The sequence below is a fragment of the Phasianus colchicus genome, chromosome Z (genome assembly GCF_987193195.1).
Source record: "Phasianus colchicus chromosome Z, bPhaCol1.hap1.1, whole genome shotgun sequence".
Lineage (NCBI taxonomy): Eukaryota > Metazoa > Chordata > Aves > Galliformes > Phasianidae > Phasianus > Phasianus colchicus.
In genome coordinates this window covers 91,470,497-91,490,373 of record NC_143476.1, presented here as the reverse complement: position 1 = coordinate 91,490,373, position 19,877 = coordinate 91,470,497, and the positions used below count along the sequence as shown (strand labels likewise).

General features: G+C 42.5%; 1 protein-coding gene across 4 annotated transcripts in view; it reads left to right on the top strand.

Moving 5' to 3' along the window:
• Positions 1 to 19,877, top strand: part of NEDD4L (NEDD4 like E3 ubiquitin protein ligase) — a 133,252-nt gene that overhangs the window by 45,971 nt on the left and 67,404 nt on the right. For all 4 annotated transcript variants that reach the window (XM_090130542.1, XM_090130543.1, XM_090130545.1 and 1 more), the window contains 2 exons: positions 14,277 to 14,358; positions 19,488 to 19,526. In XM_090130542.1, coding sequence (XP_089986668.1) covers positions 14,277 to 14,358; positions 19,488 to 19,526 — 121 coding nt within the window. The remainder of the gene's footprint in view (positions 1 to 14,276; positions 14,359 to 19,487; positions 19,527 to 19,877) is intronic.

The following is a 19,877-nucleotide window of genomic DNA, read 5'->3' as shown; positions in this document are numbered from 1 at the left end:
TTTGTATAGATGTTGCTTCTTGTTTGAAATAGATGGTGCTCTAGTTCGGAGAAACTGATGGTGGTTACAGCAGCAGCGTTTGGGGCACTGCTTCTGATGTGGCCAGACGCTGGCTGGGGGAAGGTGCGGCCATCACTGAGTGCTGCTGCCTGGGCCGTACTTCACTGCCCTGGCATAGCAGTCAGTGTTGTACTCTGTTGTTTACTAGTAATTCCTTTTTAATTAAGTAATTTCCCCTGGCACCCACAAATACTGGTTTCTGGGAACTTTTGGCATCTTATGGTTGGTGTCCGCTGTGTCTGTGGAAAGCAATTTAATAGAACTGCAGTCTGAAAGGAAAATTAATTAAACTGCAGTCTCAGAATCTATCTTGTAGATAGCAAACGGGTACTGCCTTTAATTGGTGGCTGTGTTTGTGCCGGGAGAAAAAGCTGCCTTTCCTCAGGTGAGGACTGAGTTCTGTTCAAGAATTGTGCAGTAGTGTGGCCACTGCCATTGTACAGCACAACCCAAGAACTGTGAAGGTTGAGTTCAGAATTTAACTATAGTAGGAATGCCATTTATTTTAGGAATTCTTAGTTTATATCTCCGCACACATCCTCTGTGTCTGTGTGTGTAAAGACAAGATTTAAAGTGTGTTGTGTTGCTCAGTGAACTCTTTTTTGATTCTTTGCTGCATTATGCTGTCATTCGTTCTGGTATTCAGTGTAATGAATTTGGCATCTCTGATTTGTTTGTAATTCATCTCCATTGATTATCTGTTACGTTTTGTATGTTTTTGCATTCTGTCAATATGGTTTATACCGTGACCCAGTAGAGTAACACCGTGTTGTGTTTTATGCTGCAGAACACTGAGTCCAGTCTGATGAGCAGCTTCAGTGCTGTTCTTCTCATGGACACTATCCTAGATAGAAAACAGTGCTGTGGAAGGAAAGAAGTACCTTCTGCCACCTCTTCTTTTCATTTGTTAACCAAAAAGAAGTGTGTCTGATGTCAGCTGGGGGTGGGTTGAAAGGAAGAGCACTGGATCTGACTGAGGACTGGGGGTTCTGTGAGCACATTTCGTATTGCCGTGTGAATTCCACATGCAGCAACGCGTGCTGCTCACTGCTGGGGGTGCAGGAGGGTGATGTGGGTGACAAGGAGCAGGCACAGTTAGCTGTACTGGTGTGTCTGAGACAGTGCAGAGAGCCACAGGTGTGGGTGAAGCTGCTGGAGGATCTCTTGGTACCTTTAACTTGCCCGCACCTTGCGCTTGACTTGATTCTATAAAAACCGGTTATGTGACTGGTTATGACTCAAGTTGATATTGCTAAAACATCCATTTCTGGTTAGAGACTCGCACTGCGTTCTGTGACCATGTGTGCTTTTCTGAAATAGCCGAAGGCTGGATCTGCAGCTATGGGATCTCTGGTGTCATCGCTTCACAGGTGTTGTGTTTCATCTGCTGCCTTCTCTGTGGTTTGTTTTGTTTGCATGGAGGATAACAACGTGCAGTAGTTCCTCTCTTGCTGTGTTCCCTGTTGCGTGATGTTCGTGGTTTCAGGGACACATTCTAAGACCTCAGTGTTGGAAGGTGTCCCAGTAGTCATAAGCATCGTTTGGAATCCTCATTTAAATTTCTAATGATCAGTTATAGTAGGTGGGAGAATAAGCTGGTCCTTTATTTAGCTGCTTCATGTGACATTGTAATCCATAAGAACCACAGATTTGTAAATGTATGTGTTAATAAAAGAGAGCAGCAGGCCTCACCAGCTTCTGACACTTCAGAGGTCAGTGCTTCACTGTTTCCATCTGCAGGAAATAAACTCAGCAAGGCCCACCAGGCAGCAGCTGTGTGCTGCAGCAGTTCAGGCTGTGCTATGGCAACTTCACAACTGCTTTCCAGTGGTGTGTTCTTCTTTCCTGTTTCTTAGTGCTCTGCAACCCATGATGCAGTTTCCCAAGCATTGTGGTGGATTTGAATGGAGCTGGAAAAAAAAAAAAAAAAGTATTAACCAGTGAGACCTGCTTGTTCAGGTAAAGACTTCTTTTGGGAAAGAAATGGATTGCTGGAAAGAGCCCATCCTCAGTACCTACCTTCCTCTCTGCTGTGAGGCTGTTATTTACTTTCCCAGTGACTTCTTGCAGAAGAAGGCTTACTGAATATTTAAAGATAAGTCATAACCAGCTCCTGATTTCTCAGTGGAAAGCCCATACTAACAGACTATCCTGAGTTTCCTTTAGTTATGTAAAATCTGTGAGTTTTGGACTTTTCATCTGAGGCTGTTGATGGATTGGTCTTCGCAGTGATCTCCACCAGTGAACTCAAGCGAGAAAATGATGTGTTTCTCAGGTCAGCAGCCTTGCTGCAGGGCCAGGCTTTCCCTTCTGAGATGACAGTTTGCATTTCGGTTTACGTGAGATGACAGTTCACACCTGCAGTTCCTTCTCTGGCCAAGCATCACTGTCACATGTGTCACATGGTTTCAGGGACATTTTAAGGCTTTTGTTGTCCTAAGGGGTCCCAGTCGTGCTAACACCAATCTTTGCTCTTCTCAGCAGAAGAATTGACCAAAACAGCAATCTTCTGCAGCTTGGTCCACTTGTGCAAAGCTGGTTAAGCCTGTTCCACAGTGCAGACAGCGTGCAGCATCCATTGCTGCAGGTGCTGCTTGGAATTCCTGGGAACTCCTTTTTCCAGAATTCAGGTGCTACTCAGAGGGGTTTCTTGTGGTTTTGGTTTCTTTTCTAATGGGTTTTTAAACTTAGTGAGTTGTTTTGGTGTGTAACAATACAGGAGGAATCCAGATTTAGACTGATGCATGCAGGTTCTACATTAGAGAATTTGTTTACCTTTGGCTTATGGACGGAAAAAAAGAACTCAAGGAAAATGGGGGAAAAACTTTATGTTTGCACTTCCATCTTTGATATAACGTCAAAAGGTATATATATATATATATATATTTTTTTTTTTCTTACGACCTTTAGAAAACTGAACTTACGTACTCTGGGAAAAAAGAAAAATCTTGTTACTCATTACTAGAACACTGCATTTTAAAGTAAGATCCAAGGAAGGTGGAGGCACAGTATGTGGAGGTGGAGTTTGCTATATGATTTTTAACTCCCTTTTTCACCCACGGGCACTTCTTTGCAGCTGTCTATGATGTGAGTCACCATTATCTCTGGCAGCTCTTTGAGTGCAGCCTTGCTAAACGGCTTGTAGTGCCAGCTGAGGTGTGAGCCTTCCTTTGGAAAAGAAAATAAATTATAAAAAAACTGGGAGGAGAATGGGAGGCCCGTAAAATGGGTCTCAGTACAGAGAGGTGAAATTTTTGCTTACGTGCAGTGGATTGCAAGTTTTGCTTTTTGGTGAAGTGTAAGGTAAGGATTTCTCTTCTTCCTGAGAACAGACCTATCTTTATTGTAGCGCAGGTATCAGTTCTGGCTTTGCTTTAGTCACAGTCACAGAGCCTTCTGCATGACTGTGAGAACAAAATCAGCCTTATTTCTCTTCTAGAAAACCTCTTAAAACATATTGTGTAGTATGTGCAGGAAGATGAACCCCCCCTGAAATCTCATCCCCAAAAAAAAGAACAGTTAATATGTATGGAAGCATCTTCTGTAGTTATTTGCTATATGTTCTCATTGTACTTCTCTCTACTTACAGTGGCAGGAATAGAAAAATTCATTGGGGAAAATGGTTACTGAGATGAGAGCGATAGAAACTCTAAAAGATACTATTTTATATATCATTCAGTTTTCACTACTCTTCACGTAACTTTGCTAAAAGTATTTAATTCCTCTCCTAACCTTGTTTAATAACGTGGATTTTGAACTTTGTTCTATCGTCCATCTAAATCTGAAAATCACCATGCAAAAGGTAGAGATCTATTAAGACTATTTCTTGCTGTCCTACTTGTGTGCACAGTGTTGTCTCTAATGTTTCTGCAAAGCATTTTTCCAGGAACTTCCGCTTGCCAGATGCAATCAGCAGTTGGTGTTGGGGCTGAAAGTTGCTCACCTGGCTTCCGGAGTTTTGTGGTGACTCAGTGAGGAGAATAGCTTTGAAGACTGCATTTTACTGATCTGAATTTGTAAATTGTTTTTGAAGGCTTATTGCCTGTGAAAGTGTATTTGTAATAGAATGTGGGGACTGCAGCCTACAAAAAGTTGATTTGGGTGTCCTCTCGGAGCCAGTGACCTCATGCAAAATGCTGAGCTGTTGTGGTTTGAGCTCATCCTGGTACCTTTGTGGATCCTGTTCTGCACCTGTAGCATGTGTATCTCAAGGTGTTTGTCGCAGATGATGTTCATGGATGTTAGCACTAAAGTTTTGTATGGCACAGCTTTTGAAATATTGAGCCTGTCCCCAGGGAAGCTCTCTCAGGTAATACCCTTCAGTCCTACCTAGTTAAGAGAGCAGTTCTGGAGAAATACATGGCAGCCTTTAGCCACATCCCAAGCAGGTGTGTCTGCCCAGCAAGCACATCTTATGGCTTGGGATGTGCTGCTTTCAAGGCACAGATCTCAGTATAACATGGAGTCCTAAGTTTGCTTTCTCTTGAGTAATTGGAATGATGTTTTTGTGCCAGTGCTTGCATTTTCTACTGTTCACAAATTCCTACTGAGAATAAATATCAGCCGCTTTTGGAACTGGGGAAACAGATGTGCATGCAAAAAGAAAAACAGCAGAACCTGACAGGTGAGTTCTTGCAGGTCTAATTGTGCTGGTGTCCCTCCCATCATACCTGTGTGTTTTGTTTGCCCTGTCTTCTATCCATCGTGCCTGGAAGGTGGCAGACTGGTTTGGTTCCCTTGTTCCCTGTAGGGAGGGGATGAGTATAGTGAATATTGTGCAGTGCTCTCCAGCGGTGCTGCAACTGGCTCGGACATCAGCTGCTCCAAATGCATTCTGCTTATGCTCCTCTCTTCAGATGTGGCTGAGGTTTAGTTCTGTTGTAAGGCTTCTGTCCCGCATTATTGTATGGCCAAGTGTAACTCGTGGGAGCCAGATGTGGCAGTGGCTGCCCTGCCAATGGCAGAGGTGATTTAGAGCTTCAGCCTGCTGCAGGAGGGTGGGTAGTGTGTGCTTCATTCTTCCTGCAAAAGGATGTGAAGAATTCTGCTGGCAAGTCTCAAAGTGTCTCAGGAAGGATTTTGTTATGTCTTCCCATCACTGGGCAGTACAGGAGAGAGAACAAGTAGGTTTGGTGGGGCTCAGTGACTGGGAGAAGAAGTGAGATGAGCTTTGACCTTCGGCCAGATAGATGGCCCATTATGACCTTAGAAAGGTTGGAATTTGGACCTGTTCCCAAGAAAAAAAGCCTTTTCTGCTTTTATGCTTGAAGATGTTAGTATTTTTCTAGACATGATTACAGGGGATGATAATTAGTTCCTTATAAGTATGTGCAACAGAGGTGGGAAAAGGGTAGTGCAAGTGGAAGGTTTACAGAAGCTAAATCATCAGCTTGTTCAGGACTTGATTCCTTTGGAAGAAGGCAGCGGTTTTGGAAGGTGGAGTTTGCCTCCATGTGAGAAGCTTGGCATGCACTTGCATAACAAGTGATACTAAATGTTATACTTGGGGAGGCGTTTTCATGTTTTTCAGCAAAAATAGAGCAGCGCAGGGCTCTGTAGTTTCATTGTTCTTTCATGTATGCCTGTGCTCTCCACCCCCTTCTGGGCCTTAAAATGAAGAAATAATAAATTGGATCGCTAGCAAAGGGTTCTTTGAGACCTGTTTTCAAAGCTGTTTCAAGAACAAATAGTAGATGTGATTGCAGACTAAGGAAAGGAGTAACAAACTGGTCATAGGCACCAGTATTACAGTACTCTGAAATAATGCTGTTTATAGGGGGTGCTGGTCAGTGCTTTCAGTTGTCCTCTTTTTGGTTGTGCCTTTTCAAGCTGAAATTGTAATGAGAGATGTTAATTATAAATCTACACTTGTCTGAGATTTAAGAGAATGCCAGACAATGAGAGCTGGTGAAAAGATGACAAATGGGTAATTCCAAATGTGTGTGTGACTTTGGAAGGTCAGGAAAAGCATTTAAGACGTTTCAGATGTCTCTTGTTCTGCCAAACCCACTTTGCTCTGCCTTGTGATTGTGATTAACATAACACTGTATACACAACTAATTATCTTAGGATTCTGGTTTATTCTCTAAGAATTGTGACCAGCTGCAAAATGCTGCTAATCTAGGCAGGTATTGACATTTTCCTTAGGCTTAGGCAAATCACATTAAGATAGATTGTTTTTAACCATTTTAGGACTTCTGTAAAGGGGATTATGTATAGATGAGTGACTAAGGAATCAACTCCCATTCATCTCTTGTCACTATTAACATTGTGACTGGGCTCATTTCTTTTTTTGTACAAAATCTTTCTTAGATCCTTGAATGCCTGATAGCACACACTGAATATATCCACTGGTATTGGTGGTATTAGTGGGAAATGGCATAGTAGAAGAAATTCAAAGCATTGATACTGCCTGCAAGGATGTCTGTGCCAGTCACCTTCCCTGCAGCTGCCAGTTCCTCTGCCTTTTGCTGCTGTTGTATTTTATTAAGAATGAATCTGATGTTGGCACTTGATATAATTTCTTTAGCACCATTTGGGAAGGAGTCCTATAGCAGGTAAAATAAACTTGCATGTACTTCCTCCCCTCCCCCTTAATCTCCTTTATAAAAACAGCTTCCCTTTTGTTAAGATGCATCTTTATAAACAGTGTATTGCAGCATCACTCTTTGTTCCACTAAATGCAGGTTCATTATGCCCAACGGTTATAATGGGCTGTCTCATTAATGGGGAGCCTCCTGGTTGTGGTGACCTTGCTTGCATTGTGTGGCTTTCAGTGTTGATTCGTCATCTTTCTTTGTTGTTGTTCCTGGTGCTGTAACCCTTCCATTTGAAAGCTGGCCATGTCAAGTCAGGAGAGGCTGTCTATAGGAGCTGCCATCTGCACTGTCCCCAGGCTTCTGTTCCATTTCCTGTATCCACTTCCAGTCTTTACAGTAATGCTACCAGAGCACCATTGTGAATTTTCATTTAGATGCTAACTACGTTAATAGCTTTCAACAGCTTTCCCAAAGTCCGTGATTTTGTTCAATTTATCATGTAGCTGACTTCATTAAGATTGCCTTTTAGCGCTGATACTGCTTTAAATCAAAATCCATGCAGACTAATTTTTATGCTGTTACGTTGCTGCATTTATTCACTGGGTCTCCTACCTCCTCTCCAGCACGAACTCTGTACTTTGTCTGAAAACAACTTCTACAGGAAGTTTTTGAAGCAAATTATGGAACTATTATTCACTCAAACATACCTGTCAGATGTGTGATGTCATCGGCACAACCTAGAGGGCTTATTTGTACTCATCCAGTGTCATGCTCTTAAATTTATGTAGCACTTTTAAAACCTGATGCAAATTAGCAGTGATTCAAGCCAGAGACATGCCGACACCGGACTGTGGAATGACATACTTTATTGGCAACTTATTTTTAGAGCACAATGGAAACTCTCATACATCACTTTTTTATAATTGTGGTTACCAGGAGTGCCATACAGGGTTTTTTGTAGTGCTGTCTTCAAGAATGAACTTTCTCCCATATGAAAATCAAGGAAATAATACTTCTTTTTTTTTTTTTTTTTCAATCCCCTGCCTCCCTCACCCCTTTCAGGAAGGATTCTTCCTTAGAGTTAGAAGGCACCTTTGAAGGTCCCTTTGTATCCATCACCTATCATCCAGGGTGACAGTGGCTGACCCACACAACTTCTCACAGTTTCTAGTATGCTTGCAGTGCACAGAGGTTCCCTGTACCCCACATGGTTGTTTTTCGTCAGCAGTCTCTGCAGGTGTCTCATTTTTCTGTCTTCTGTGATCCACATAATCAGGACTGTGTCTCCTTAACGCCTCTACAAATACTGCTGTTACACAGAAGTCTGCTATTTCCTCACCTCCACGTGTATTTCATTCCAATTCGCTGATGCTTTTCACAGTACCTGTGAACAGATCAGGTGCTATATTTGTCCTCGTGCAGATTTCCCTTGAACAGTTTTACAGATCTTCATGTTGTTGTCCAGTAAATCTTGTGTGTCAGTAACAGTTATGCTTTGCAAAGGTGACACTCACCTAGAATATCACATACAATATTTGCTTTTAGGTGGGACTGTGCACAGTGTATTTTGCTACTGTAAAGTTGCTTCAGTTTTTGCTTCTGTAGCAACTTTGACATTTTGTCTGTTCTCAGGGATACTATTTATGTTTTGTTTCATTACTGCAGTTATATAAGTGACTGTGGATCTACTTCTTTCCTTGTTTTCTTTGATTCCTTTATCTCTTTGCTTGGTGTTATTACATCGGCTCTCCAAGAAGAGAGAGGAACACACTGAGGTGGTGAAATGGTTTCCTCTTTTTCCATTTTGACTGAATAGAGTGCATGCTTGCTAGTAATGTCTTAGCTGCATGACACATGCAGAATTATCAGAAACTTGACAAAACAAATTGTTGTGAAATACTTTTCTTGGATATGAAGATGCAAAAGCAGTTTGTTAGCCAAACATTTAAAAGATTGTTCGTTTTCCAGTGGAATTTAATTTTAACAAATGGAATTGAGATGAAGAGGCAGATGAGAATATAAATCACTTTTGGTGAATTTTACTTGGATGTTACCCAGGCACAGGTTTCTGGTGGTTCTTCTCTGGTTTTCTGTAACCCACAGAATCACAGAATCACAGAATGGCCAGGGTTGGAAGGGACCTCAAGGATCATGAATCTCCAACCCCCTGCCACATGCAGGGCCACCAATCTCCACGTTCAATACCAGCCCAGGCTGCCCAGGGCCCCATCCAACCTGGCCTTGAACACCTCCAGGGATGGACGGGGCATCCACAGCCTCTCTGGGCAGCTGTTCCAGCACCTCACCACTCTCTCTGTGAAGAACTTCCCCCTGACATCCAACCTCAATCTTCCTTTCATCAACTTCAAACCATTTCCCCTTGTCCTGCAGTTATCCACCCTTTCAAAGAATTGATTCCCCTCCTGTCTGTAGGTACTGAAGGCTGCAGTGAGCTCACCCACAGCCTTCTTTTCTCCAGGCTGAACAAGCCCAGCTCCCTCAGCCTGTCTTTGTAGAGGAGGTGCTGCAGCCCCCTGATCATCTTTGTGGCTCCTCTGGACCCTCTCCAACAGCTCCCTGTCTTTCTTGTACTGGGGGCTCCAGACCTGGGCACAGCACTGCAGGTGGGGCCTCACGAGAGCAGATTAGAGGGAGATGATCACCCCTTGTCCCTGCTGGCCACCCCTCTGCTTTTGATGGAGCCCAGGATCCCATTTGCTTTCCAAGCTGCAGAGCACACTGCTGGCTCATGTTAAGCTTTTCATCCATCAGATCCTTCTCTGCAGGGCTGCTCTCAAGGACTGCTCCTTCCAGTCTGAATGGATGCCTGGGATTCCTCCGGCCCAAGTGCAAAACCTTGCACTGTGCTGTGTTGAACCTCATCAGATTCACCCAGGCCACCTTTCTAGTCTCTCGAGGTCCCTCTGATTGGCATCCCTTCCTTCCATTGTGTTGACCGCACCACTCAGCTGGGTGTCATCAGCAAACTTGCTGAGGGTGCACTCGATTCTGTCATCGATGTCATTGATAAAGATGTTACAGAGCACCGGTCCCAAGACAGACCCCTGGGGGACGCCGCTCGTTACCAGCCTCCACCTGGACATGGAGCCATTGATGACCACCCTCTGTCTGCGGCCTTTCAACCAGTTTCTTATCCATCGAGTGGTCCACCCATCAAATCCACATCCCTCCAGTTTGGAGAGAAGGATGTGGTGGGGGACCGTGTCAAAGGCCTTGCTCAAGTCCAGGTAAATGACATCGGTCGCCTTTCCCTTGTCCACCGATGCCGTCACTCCATCATAAAAGGCCACCAGATTGGTCAAGCATGACATTCCCCTGGTGAAGCCGTGCTGGCTGTGTCAGATCACACGCTCATTCCTCATGTGATCAAGCATGTCATCCAGGATGATCTGTTCTGTGATCTTCCCAGGCACAGAGGTGAGACTCACCGGCCTGTAGTTCCCTGGGTCCTCCTTGCTCCTTTCTTGTAAATGGGAGTGACATGACCCTTCCTCCAGTCATCCAGGACTGGATCCGGGACTTATCCTTTGGGTAAGATTAATATTGAATTGGATAGGGCTTCGTTCATGCCCTTGCTCTGTTAACAGAGCTCTGGTTCTGCTGTCTTTTCAGAGAAATGAGGCCAACCTGCAATCTGAGCCAGATCTGAGTAACAAGTTTTAACTGTTTGATTTATTTATAGACTTCCAAATGCAAGAAGTTTGATATTAGGTATATTCGAGTCAACAAGAGTTGATGTAACTGCAATGTGAAGAATTGCCTAACTGTATTTATGACTGTTGCAAACTCTCTCATGTTCCCTGAGAAGTTTGCAGAAGAATGATCGCAATGTTGTGGGGTTGGCTTGCTGAAGCATGCAGTGCAGAGGAGCTAAATGTAATTACAAGTGCTTGGGAGCTGGGGAGTGGCCCCCAAACTGGGGGAAGAAGGGAAAAAAAGGGCTGTATGTACTGGATTAAGGGACGAGTCGCAGTATGATGACGCAGACTACTCATCAATGTTTTTTGTCCAGTGTATTAATTAAAAGAAAATTTAGGCGGTTCATTGAGCACCCATATACTTTTAAATATCCAATTTTCACATTTTAGCATTTTCTGCATGGAAGGCAATCTAAGCTAATGAGCCACGTATGTGGCGTGATGTGCAAGCTTACAGCTGGGGCAAGAACTTTGTTAATTTCAGCTTCTGCTGCAATACACCAAGTGCAGAGATCTTCAGACGTTGGTTGAGGGGAACAGGAATAGCACATGTGTGTGTGTTTTTTGTTAATAACGGACTCTGGGATCAGCAAGTGGTAACACATGTGTTTGGCTATAACCGTAGGACCATAACGTACACAGGTGTATTTCAGTGTTTTGTTGAGAGTTCTCTTGCCAAAAAGCATTACCAGGCCCCTGTGGAGAAGTATGTATGTTTGGGAAATAACTGCTGTGTTTTGGTTGTGCATTCAGCTGCTCGAGCTGGCTTAATTCAGGTCATGGGAGCTACCCAAAAACACTGTGAGTTTCTTTCTGTCCATGCTGCCCGCTGGTGCATAAAATGCACCTGGTAGAACGTCACAGGAAAAACTGCTCGGCTCAAGCAAGAGACCAGATAGTGCACTGCTTTGTGCAATGGCATGTAACTGACACACAGTGTCTTCAGCCATGATTCATACATGTTCTTGTCTTCTGAAAGTGCACTGTTCAGCATATCTGCAATCCGGACCTGATGGATAATCTCAAATTATGAAGTAAAGTGAGCTTAGTTGGGAAAAAGCTGGGTACACCATGTTAGGTTTGGGGTTGATTCTGTTTTGGTTGAATCTGTTTGATCTATGGCTTGTTTTTCAGTTTATGGTAAACAAGGTCTCAATTGTAAGCATATTCTTTTACACTGCTCTAGTGTATCTACAACACTACCCTTCCACCTGCCCAGAATTACCATCAATATTTTCCAAGCATCAGAACTTGTCTGACAGATTGCATGCAACCCAAGGAGCAAGGCAGAGGGGACTAGAGCTGCCCAGCCATAATGGTGCTTGCAGCTCTATCTCCTGAAATGCACTTTATCCCATCAGCCTGCTGCCAGCCTCACTTAGCAGGTCCTCCGTTGCAGAAATGGTTTTACAGATCTGCCAGGGAGCCACACAGCATTCTATTGTCAGTTGGTCTATGTATCAGTGGTGATCAGAGGACTGTGGTTTTAAACAGTCACCAAAAATACCACTGGTCTACGGAGACAAATAATTTAACAATATGAATTTAAATAAAACTATTGCCTCTTCTTGCTTTAGGTACTGCACGCTGAGAGCCACTAATTCGTAAGGTCAGATGCTTCCATAAAACCTGAAACAGTTTCTAGTAGTCATTCAAATGATATAACAATAAACCATACTGAGAGAACATGAGGTTTATTGGTGCGTGTACCACACTGGCTTATTGTCAAGTGCACTGCTTCATCTTCAGTGCTGTCCCACTGCAAAATGAAATTCCTGGTCAGAGAGCAGATTGGTGATGGATGTACGTGGAGCTGTCCTCAGCATTTTGAAACTGCTATGTGAGGAGCCTGGATACCATTCCTTAGGGATCCGTGCACCTGAGACTATTCCAGTGACAAAGGCACTTATTTACATAGTTGGCTGTCCTCCTTTTGGGCAGATAAAGTCACTTTAGAAATATGCCTGGGCTCCTCAGCCTGATTCCATTCCTGTGGGCAGCTGCCAGCGTGGAGCAGCAGTTCTGCGCTGGGAAGGGGTCTGCAGGTGGGAGAGGGGTTGGCTGCAGCTGCTGTGAATTTGGGAAATGGGAAATGTATCTTCCTGATGACCAGTTTTAGTGAGTTACTTTCTGCAATATTTTGTGTTTTTATTTTTTCTGCTCAGTGAATGTGTTTCAATTTAATGGCAGTAATTTTACAGTAATGAGAAAATGTGCATCTGCATGTGGAAGCAGTAGTTGCACCGAAGGTGTTTTGGTTTTACAGTCTGCATTAAGACATGTAGTTGGGAAACTTTAGGGTTGAACAAGCTACTACTGACTGTGTTTTTTTACATAGTAATTTTAGGTACAATTCCAGTGACTTCACCACAGCAAAAATGTGTATTTTTTGTCAGAAGTGGGGAAATAGATTTGTTGGTGCAGAGACACCAGTACAATATACATGCAGTGTCTATATGACATTGACTGATAACTTGTACAGGATTACTCTGTGTATCATCAGAAAAATAGTTTCCTCTCTCCAGAAGGACATTTGCACTTTAATCACTGAAAAATCTTTCACAGAAGGTGAAGCTTTCCCCTTGCAGGACTGAAATTCCCATGGCTATGACTGCAGAGAGTGCTGCCTCTTTGTTCCTCTAGAGCTGCATTCTTTATGAGCATTGCCTCTTAAATCCATCCAGTAATCTCTTTTCAAGTCCTCTTTTGTTCCTAGGAGCAGTAATGAAGAATTTCATCATTGAAGTTGGTTTTGTTTTGAGCTTTATGATAATAATGAAGATAATATAGGAAGAAGAGTTCTGTTCTTTTTCCCACACACGTTATTTTGGTAGACCTTTGCTTTATTCACAATCTGTAGATGACTTTTTCCCAAAGAACAGATGTCATGGTTTTCACCAGGTGTTCCTCCAGACGGTGTTCACAGTGCTCTTCAGATGGTTTTCTTACTCTTCAGCACTGAAGGATGAGAGTAACCTGGAGCTTATGGGGCAACTGTGTTTACTTCTCCAGTTTTGTTACTGGAGATCAAGATGAGAATGCGTTTATGAACTGTTAATGGCCACGATGCTCTTCTTGCATCACTCCCCATCCACAGCTCAGTGACAGCACAGTCTGGAACACACAAACCCAATAGTTGCTGCTGGGTTTCCAGCAGTAGAAGTTGGGTGTGATGCTGTTAGCCCTGATCTCTCAAAGCTGGAAAGCACGTGATTTGCTATGATGAATGCCTGCTTCGTGCTGCTCCGTACAATATGCAATTTGGCCAGTAAATATAGGCAGCACAGTAGGTTAAGAAATTCAGAGTGGCAATAGCATTTCTTGGTAATCACTGTGATGCTTTGTTTCCTCTCAGACCTTAGTGCTTTATGATTAGTTTAATTGCAGTGTAAGTAGATGCACTTATGTGCATGAACAGACGCAATAATCAATCCATCGTGATACCTCGTCTATTCTTACATTGTTTTCATCCTACCATATCATTTTATTTTGCAAGTAAATTAAGCACCTAGTAGCTAGTAAATTAAGCACCGGTTGCTGATTTTTTTTTATTAATACTGTCCCAAAATTAATGTTACAAACTCTCAGAACTGAAGGCAGAGAGCTCCCAGTGTCTGTCCCAGCAGGAGGGGTTCCTGTTCACATCACTCCTTACTGGTGGCTGCTGTCTCCCTTCTGATAGACATTATGGAGCACGGGCTGGAGGGGCAGAAACCTGCAGTGCAGTGATGGTGATAGGCCCTGGAGGGTGGGTGATGGCAAGCTCCTTCCATGGCACAGCTGTGAAAGGTGTCTGCAGGGTGTGTTGAAACACTTCTTTGGGATGTTTCAGTAGAAACACTTCCACTAAAGATCCTCAATTATTCAGTTAAGTGACAAATTTGTATTGAGATGTTTAGACTGAAAGTATATTTGGCTGCAGAAGTATTTTCCCACTGAATGCCATCTTCTTTTGCAGTGACCCCTACGTGAAACTTTCCTTGTATGTAGCAGATGAGAACAGAGAACTTGCCCTGGTGCAGACAAAAACCATTAAAAAGGTATGTGTATACTTTATTTCTTTGCTTTGGAAATGTTAAGAATATCAGAACAAGCTTCTGTAATAAAATACAACTCTTACTTAAGTTGTTATGTACATGTATCTAAACTTAATGCACTTTTCTTTCACACCAAAATGGGAAAATAAGTGCAGGCATATGTTCAGTGTGTGTAATCTGTCTGTTTGAAAAACAAACAAAAACCAACACTAAATATGTTGCATATTCTCCAAAGCGTGGCTTACCAACTCTCATGTACATCATTCCCATTTCTTTTATCAAAGTCCTAGTTTCATGAAAAGCATTTGAAATAAAAAAACAACATGCCCTGATCATCATTTATTTGACTTCTGGTGAAAAGACTGTTCTTTAAATGTCCTGTTCCGAAATTTCAATTTTACAAGTATTTGCACAGGGGTTTAAAATAACCAAATGAGAAGTGATGGTCAGAAAAGCTTGGAAATGTACTGAAAATGCATTTTTTCTTCACTTGCTTTGAAATGAAGCAGAAACAGAAATGCCCTACTACCTAAAATTTTAGAAAGCATTTTCTGTAAACAAAGTTTACTGGTAATAATGGCAGAGAGGATTGAAGTCACAACCTTTATGAAAAGTAAGAGGAAAACAGTGACTTGCATTTTTATAAAGATGCTTGGGATGGGCAGTGATTCAATTTATATTATTATTGCAAAGCAGAATAGAGAGGAAGATTTTGTTATCCAAATAGCAAAATGATGTAGGTATAAAATCCAGACATTAAGTGCCATTTACAGTCAGTGCTGAGACATCGTGCATCCCACAAAGGGCTGAGATGGAACTTTTCACAGGGCTCAGGACATGCATCATGTCAGAAAGTGAAAGTTTTCAGGCTTCCAGTTTAAGCATTGTTTCATAATAACTTTTAAACATACTCCTTTAAAACACTTCCTTATTGTGCTTTACTCACTACTCATAGCCTATCTAGCTTTATTTTAAGTTTTAGACATACAGAATTGTGGGAAACATAATTTTTTTTTTTCTGAAAAGCAGTTGTACCTATTTAGTTAATACAGTAACAAGGTGAACTGTGCCTTTTTTTTTTCCCAATTAATAGCTGAAAGATTTATTGCCACTTCGGTATACAAAAGTGGGAAGTTTCCTTGGGATATTCTTATCTCATTTTGGCAGCTTGTGCCTGTTGTTGTGCCATTTCCTGGAGCGTGTTTGCACAGAATTGATTGTTTGTGGAGTCATATCGATGGAAAATACTTAGGTCACTTTCAGGCTGTATAATACCTGACTGTTTAACTGTGATATAATAATAATGATCATGTTCTTGCTGGAGTGCAAGATTGACTGTTTACTACAAAACAGCTGTGTTCACCAGAAACTCTGACATCAGTACACCTGTATCTGTGTACCAAAAACCTTATTACGTTGCAAAGGTTAGATGAAAAGGATAAATAGGCGCGGGTGAAGGTTTCTTCTCATCTTCAGACTTTGCCCTCTGCTGTGATTTTGGAGCAGCAGTGATACGGGCTCAGACCTGACCAGCTGCCACTCAACCCTCTGCACTGCAGACAACTGGGTGGAAGTCAGAGGTACTGGAGCGTCTATGCCCTGCAGACAACTCATTAGGCAAGTCCGGTCCTTGCTGCATATTTTTGTTCTCTTAAACTAGTATGGTAGCTATTGGTAACAGGCAGATGCCTGTAGATGGGAGGGAGATTCTCTTCTTTCATCTTTCCCTTCAATGAAATGAATTTCAGTGTGAGGATGGTGGTCTGGGTGACTCTCAGAGGTCCTTTCCAACCTCAGCTATTGTGTGACTGAGAAGCATAGGGCTGTTGGAGTGGCAGTGGAGATGCAGGATGGTGCAGGGATCATTTGGCTTTGGAGAGAGAGCCTTTGTAGCTAGGCTGTGAAGGGTCCTGTTAGAGTGGGAGTTATGGCAGGGATGATACTTAATTTTTTCTTCTTGCTTCTTAGGAAAAGATGGAGATCCCATCCAGAGTTTTAATAAATTCCTGATTCCTTCCAGTAGCAATGTGTTTATTCTCGGGGTGTTATAGCCAAAGCAGATTGCCTTATATCTATTTTTATATCTTTTATTTTCTTACAGAATAACATTGCCTTTATTTGGATGGGTGTTTGGATGGGTTGCTGGTGTAAAAGCATGAGTACTGAAGAGATGGTGTATTTGGCTCCCACGTGTCTGAAAAGCAATGGCTGTAGAGCCTTAGTGCAGAGAGTAATGAGTGATTGGAATGAGAGATTGGAAACAAGATTGTAACCTTATTGCTGAGGTGATAACTACCAGCTTTGGGGATGTGTGATGGGCAGGAGAATAGGAAAGCAGCTGAGAAGACCACCATTAGCACAAGATGTGCTGAGGATTTGAGAGCATTGCAGTGATTGTGCCAAGGGCAGTGGTGAGCAGCTCCTGGGTGTCAGTGCTGCCCTGGGACAGAGAGAAGGGCACTGCTGGGGGGTGAGCTGAGAGTGCTCTTGGGATGGCATCTGCCTTTGTTCACAGTTCTCTGTAACCATCACTTACACCCTGCATTTTTTCAGTCATTTCCCTAATAGAAATGTGAATTCATCTTGTGGAAACTTCAGTTGTTTGTTTTGAGCTGCTGAATTTCATCTCGAGTTGTCTGCTCTCTGAGCAGTTCTCTTCCTCTGCAGCTCACAGCTTCTGCTGTTTATTTCATTAACAGCAAACGTTGTGGCATGCCTTCATTTTGAGTTAAAATTATTGAGCAAAGTCATTCCCAGGAGTGATTCTGAAGGATGCTGCCAGTGACCTCTGAGTCCATAACTGGTCTGTTACCATGGTAGTATCTCACTCTTCACCTCATGCTTAATTTTCTACTCATTTTTGCCTCCCTTGGTGTAAGGAGTGAGTTCTGTGGCACTGTCCTGCCCTGCAGGAGTGCTGGCAGGAAGGCAGAGGGGTGCACTTCCCCTTTCATCCTCCACCTCTGTGATGCTGGACCTGCCCTTGTGCCAACCAGGATTCAACCTACACTGCTTCCTCACTCTGCTAAAGTAATCAGAGAAAAGGTTCAGATTCCTCTGACACGATCTGGCTATGTTGCATTTCTGAGGTGTTCTGAGGTCCCTCCACACGCTCAGTTCCTCCAACTGCAACACCTGAGCAAAGCCTTGCTTCTTTTGGAGCTTTGCTCGGATTGAACGCTGGAAAAACTCTTTGCCTGTTTTTGTAGTAGGACATCTGTTTGCCATTTGTGGCCTCACAGTCCTATAAGGTATGGCCTAACATTTTTGTCCCTGGTCCTGCGACATGTCACTTCTGGAAGGTGACCATGTGGTTTCTTCAATTTGACTGCATTGAGCTTTGAAGGCTTCATTTCAGCTTTGTCGCACCAAATACCTTCGTGTAGGTAGCTCTTCTGCCCTTACCATAATGTGAAGCTTAATTTCCTCCATCTAAAAACATTTGGTCTCCTCTTAAAACTTCATTGCTTTGTAGCATCTCTTTGCTGTATATTTATATGGTTGAAAAACCCTCCTTGTGTTTGTTCTAATATCCCGTGGAAGATTTAACTCAGCTTGACTCCTGGCAGTCCTTTATCTCTGCAATACTTGCCCTTTTTAGGACGTAGCTCTTTGCTGGTGAGTCTTTTTGTTGTTGTTTCCCTGCTAATATCCTTTATGAAGCAGTTATTCACTCATTTATTTCTGGAGGCTTTCTGTACAAATGTTTTTCTCCTCGGCCGTGATTCCAGCTCTTGTACTTTCTGGCTCGACCTATCAATTGTTGGATTGGTGAAGGTGAAAGCAATTTCTAATAGTCACCTGCTTGTTTACTAAAAATTGTGCTGCCTAATACACCATTATTTCCTGAAACTGGTAATTGTGGTTAAGCAGTACTCAGAATTAATGCGTTATTGATTAGCAGTAGTGCTCTTAAATCTAGTTGCCAGATTAGATGAGAAGTTTCCTTTGCCAAGAACAACAGCAGTGAACGAATGCAAATATTTAAAACATCATATTTGTTTTATTTATTGCTTCATTCCTTTAGTGAATGCATTTTTGGTCCTTATGGCAAAAAAGCAGGAAACTTCCCTCTGTCCCTTACCCTGTCCTTCTAAATGCTGGACTTTTTTCATTAAATAATTTATTTCTGTAGATTTTCTAGGAGGTAGTTTTCAAATCTCAGTATTTGAATTCACAGATTCTTCGTTGTTTATGTGCTGGGTTGAGATTCATCCCAAACTCAAAGGGGAAGGGAGGCTGTGGGCTGTCAGCACTGCGACCACAAGTGTGCATGGGACACGCTACAGGGAAGTGGTGCACACTGAGCCCCTGTGTCCTGGCTAAATGTATTGCATCCGTGCTAAGTTCTGGATGAACAGCTCGGATTGTCTTCTCTGCTCCAACAAAGCTCTGGTGGGTAGAGCCAGTTTCACCCCAGCAGTTCTTCTGGTTAAGCTCTGCTGTGTGAGGGACCAAGGGAACAGTTCAGCAGGGAAACAAAACCTGGGGACGGATCGTGCTTGATTTTCAGCTTATCCAAATCTGAAGTGTGACAGTTATCAATGATCCTACTTTGAATTTTTTATCAGTTTATGGTTTTATGCTGGAGCTCCCTTCAGGTTGCAAATGGAACACAATTTATTCCGTATGTTTTCTTTGGATCATTAGAGCAAAATTATAATCCTCTGCAAGCTTGGGGGCAATTAGGAAGAGTATGGTGTCTGTTTGAAGGAAATAACCTTCCCTTTTGTTCATTCTCCTTCTCAAGAGACCCCAGCACTGCCCAGAGCTGTGGGTTCCCCATCCCTGGAGGTGCCCAAGGTCATGGATGGGCCCTGGGCAGCCTGAGCTGGGGGGCAGCCAGCCCACAGCAGGGGTGGGGCTGAGGGGTCCCATTCTGTGAATATGATTCATTTATACTTACCATCTATTTTCAGTTCTTCTGACTCAAATCCCTTCCCACATTTGGTTTATTTAGTAGAGCAGTTCTAAGTCATTTGACAGCAGTGTTGGTGCTATTTTGTAAGGAAATGTTTTTTTTTTCCCTGGTGTTTTCTAAAAAACTGTCACTTGCATGCGTGTTATGATGGCTGTAAAATTGCAAACCTGCAGATATTGTAGCATCCTAATATGTTACTTTTCTTTTATAGACACTAAATCCGAAATGGAATGAAGAATTTTATTTTAGAGTAAGTTTCCCTTTTAATTGCAATCCCTGTAATGTACAATTAATCACGTGGTATTTTGTATGATTTTTTTATTCACTGTTTACATGTTTTTATGGAAAAAAAAATGTTCATCCTGACACTTCCTTAGTGTCTTAAAGGTCTTAAAATGTGAGTGTAGTAGCAGATAATCAGAAGCATTTCCAAGAACTGTATGAAATTTAAGCTATTATGGCAAATAAATAAATAAATAAAATTACGATGTCACTTTTTTTCTTTTATTTAACCTCTGTCTTTTTCAAATTATTCCTGAAAGGAAGGTAGCTTTCACTTAAAACTGAGTGATACCATTTCAGTTCATAGGTGACTTTTCAT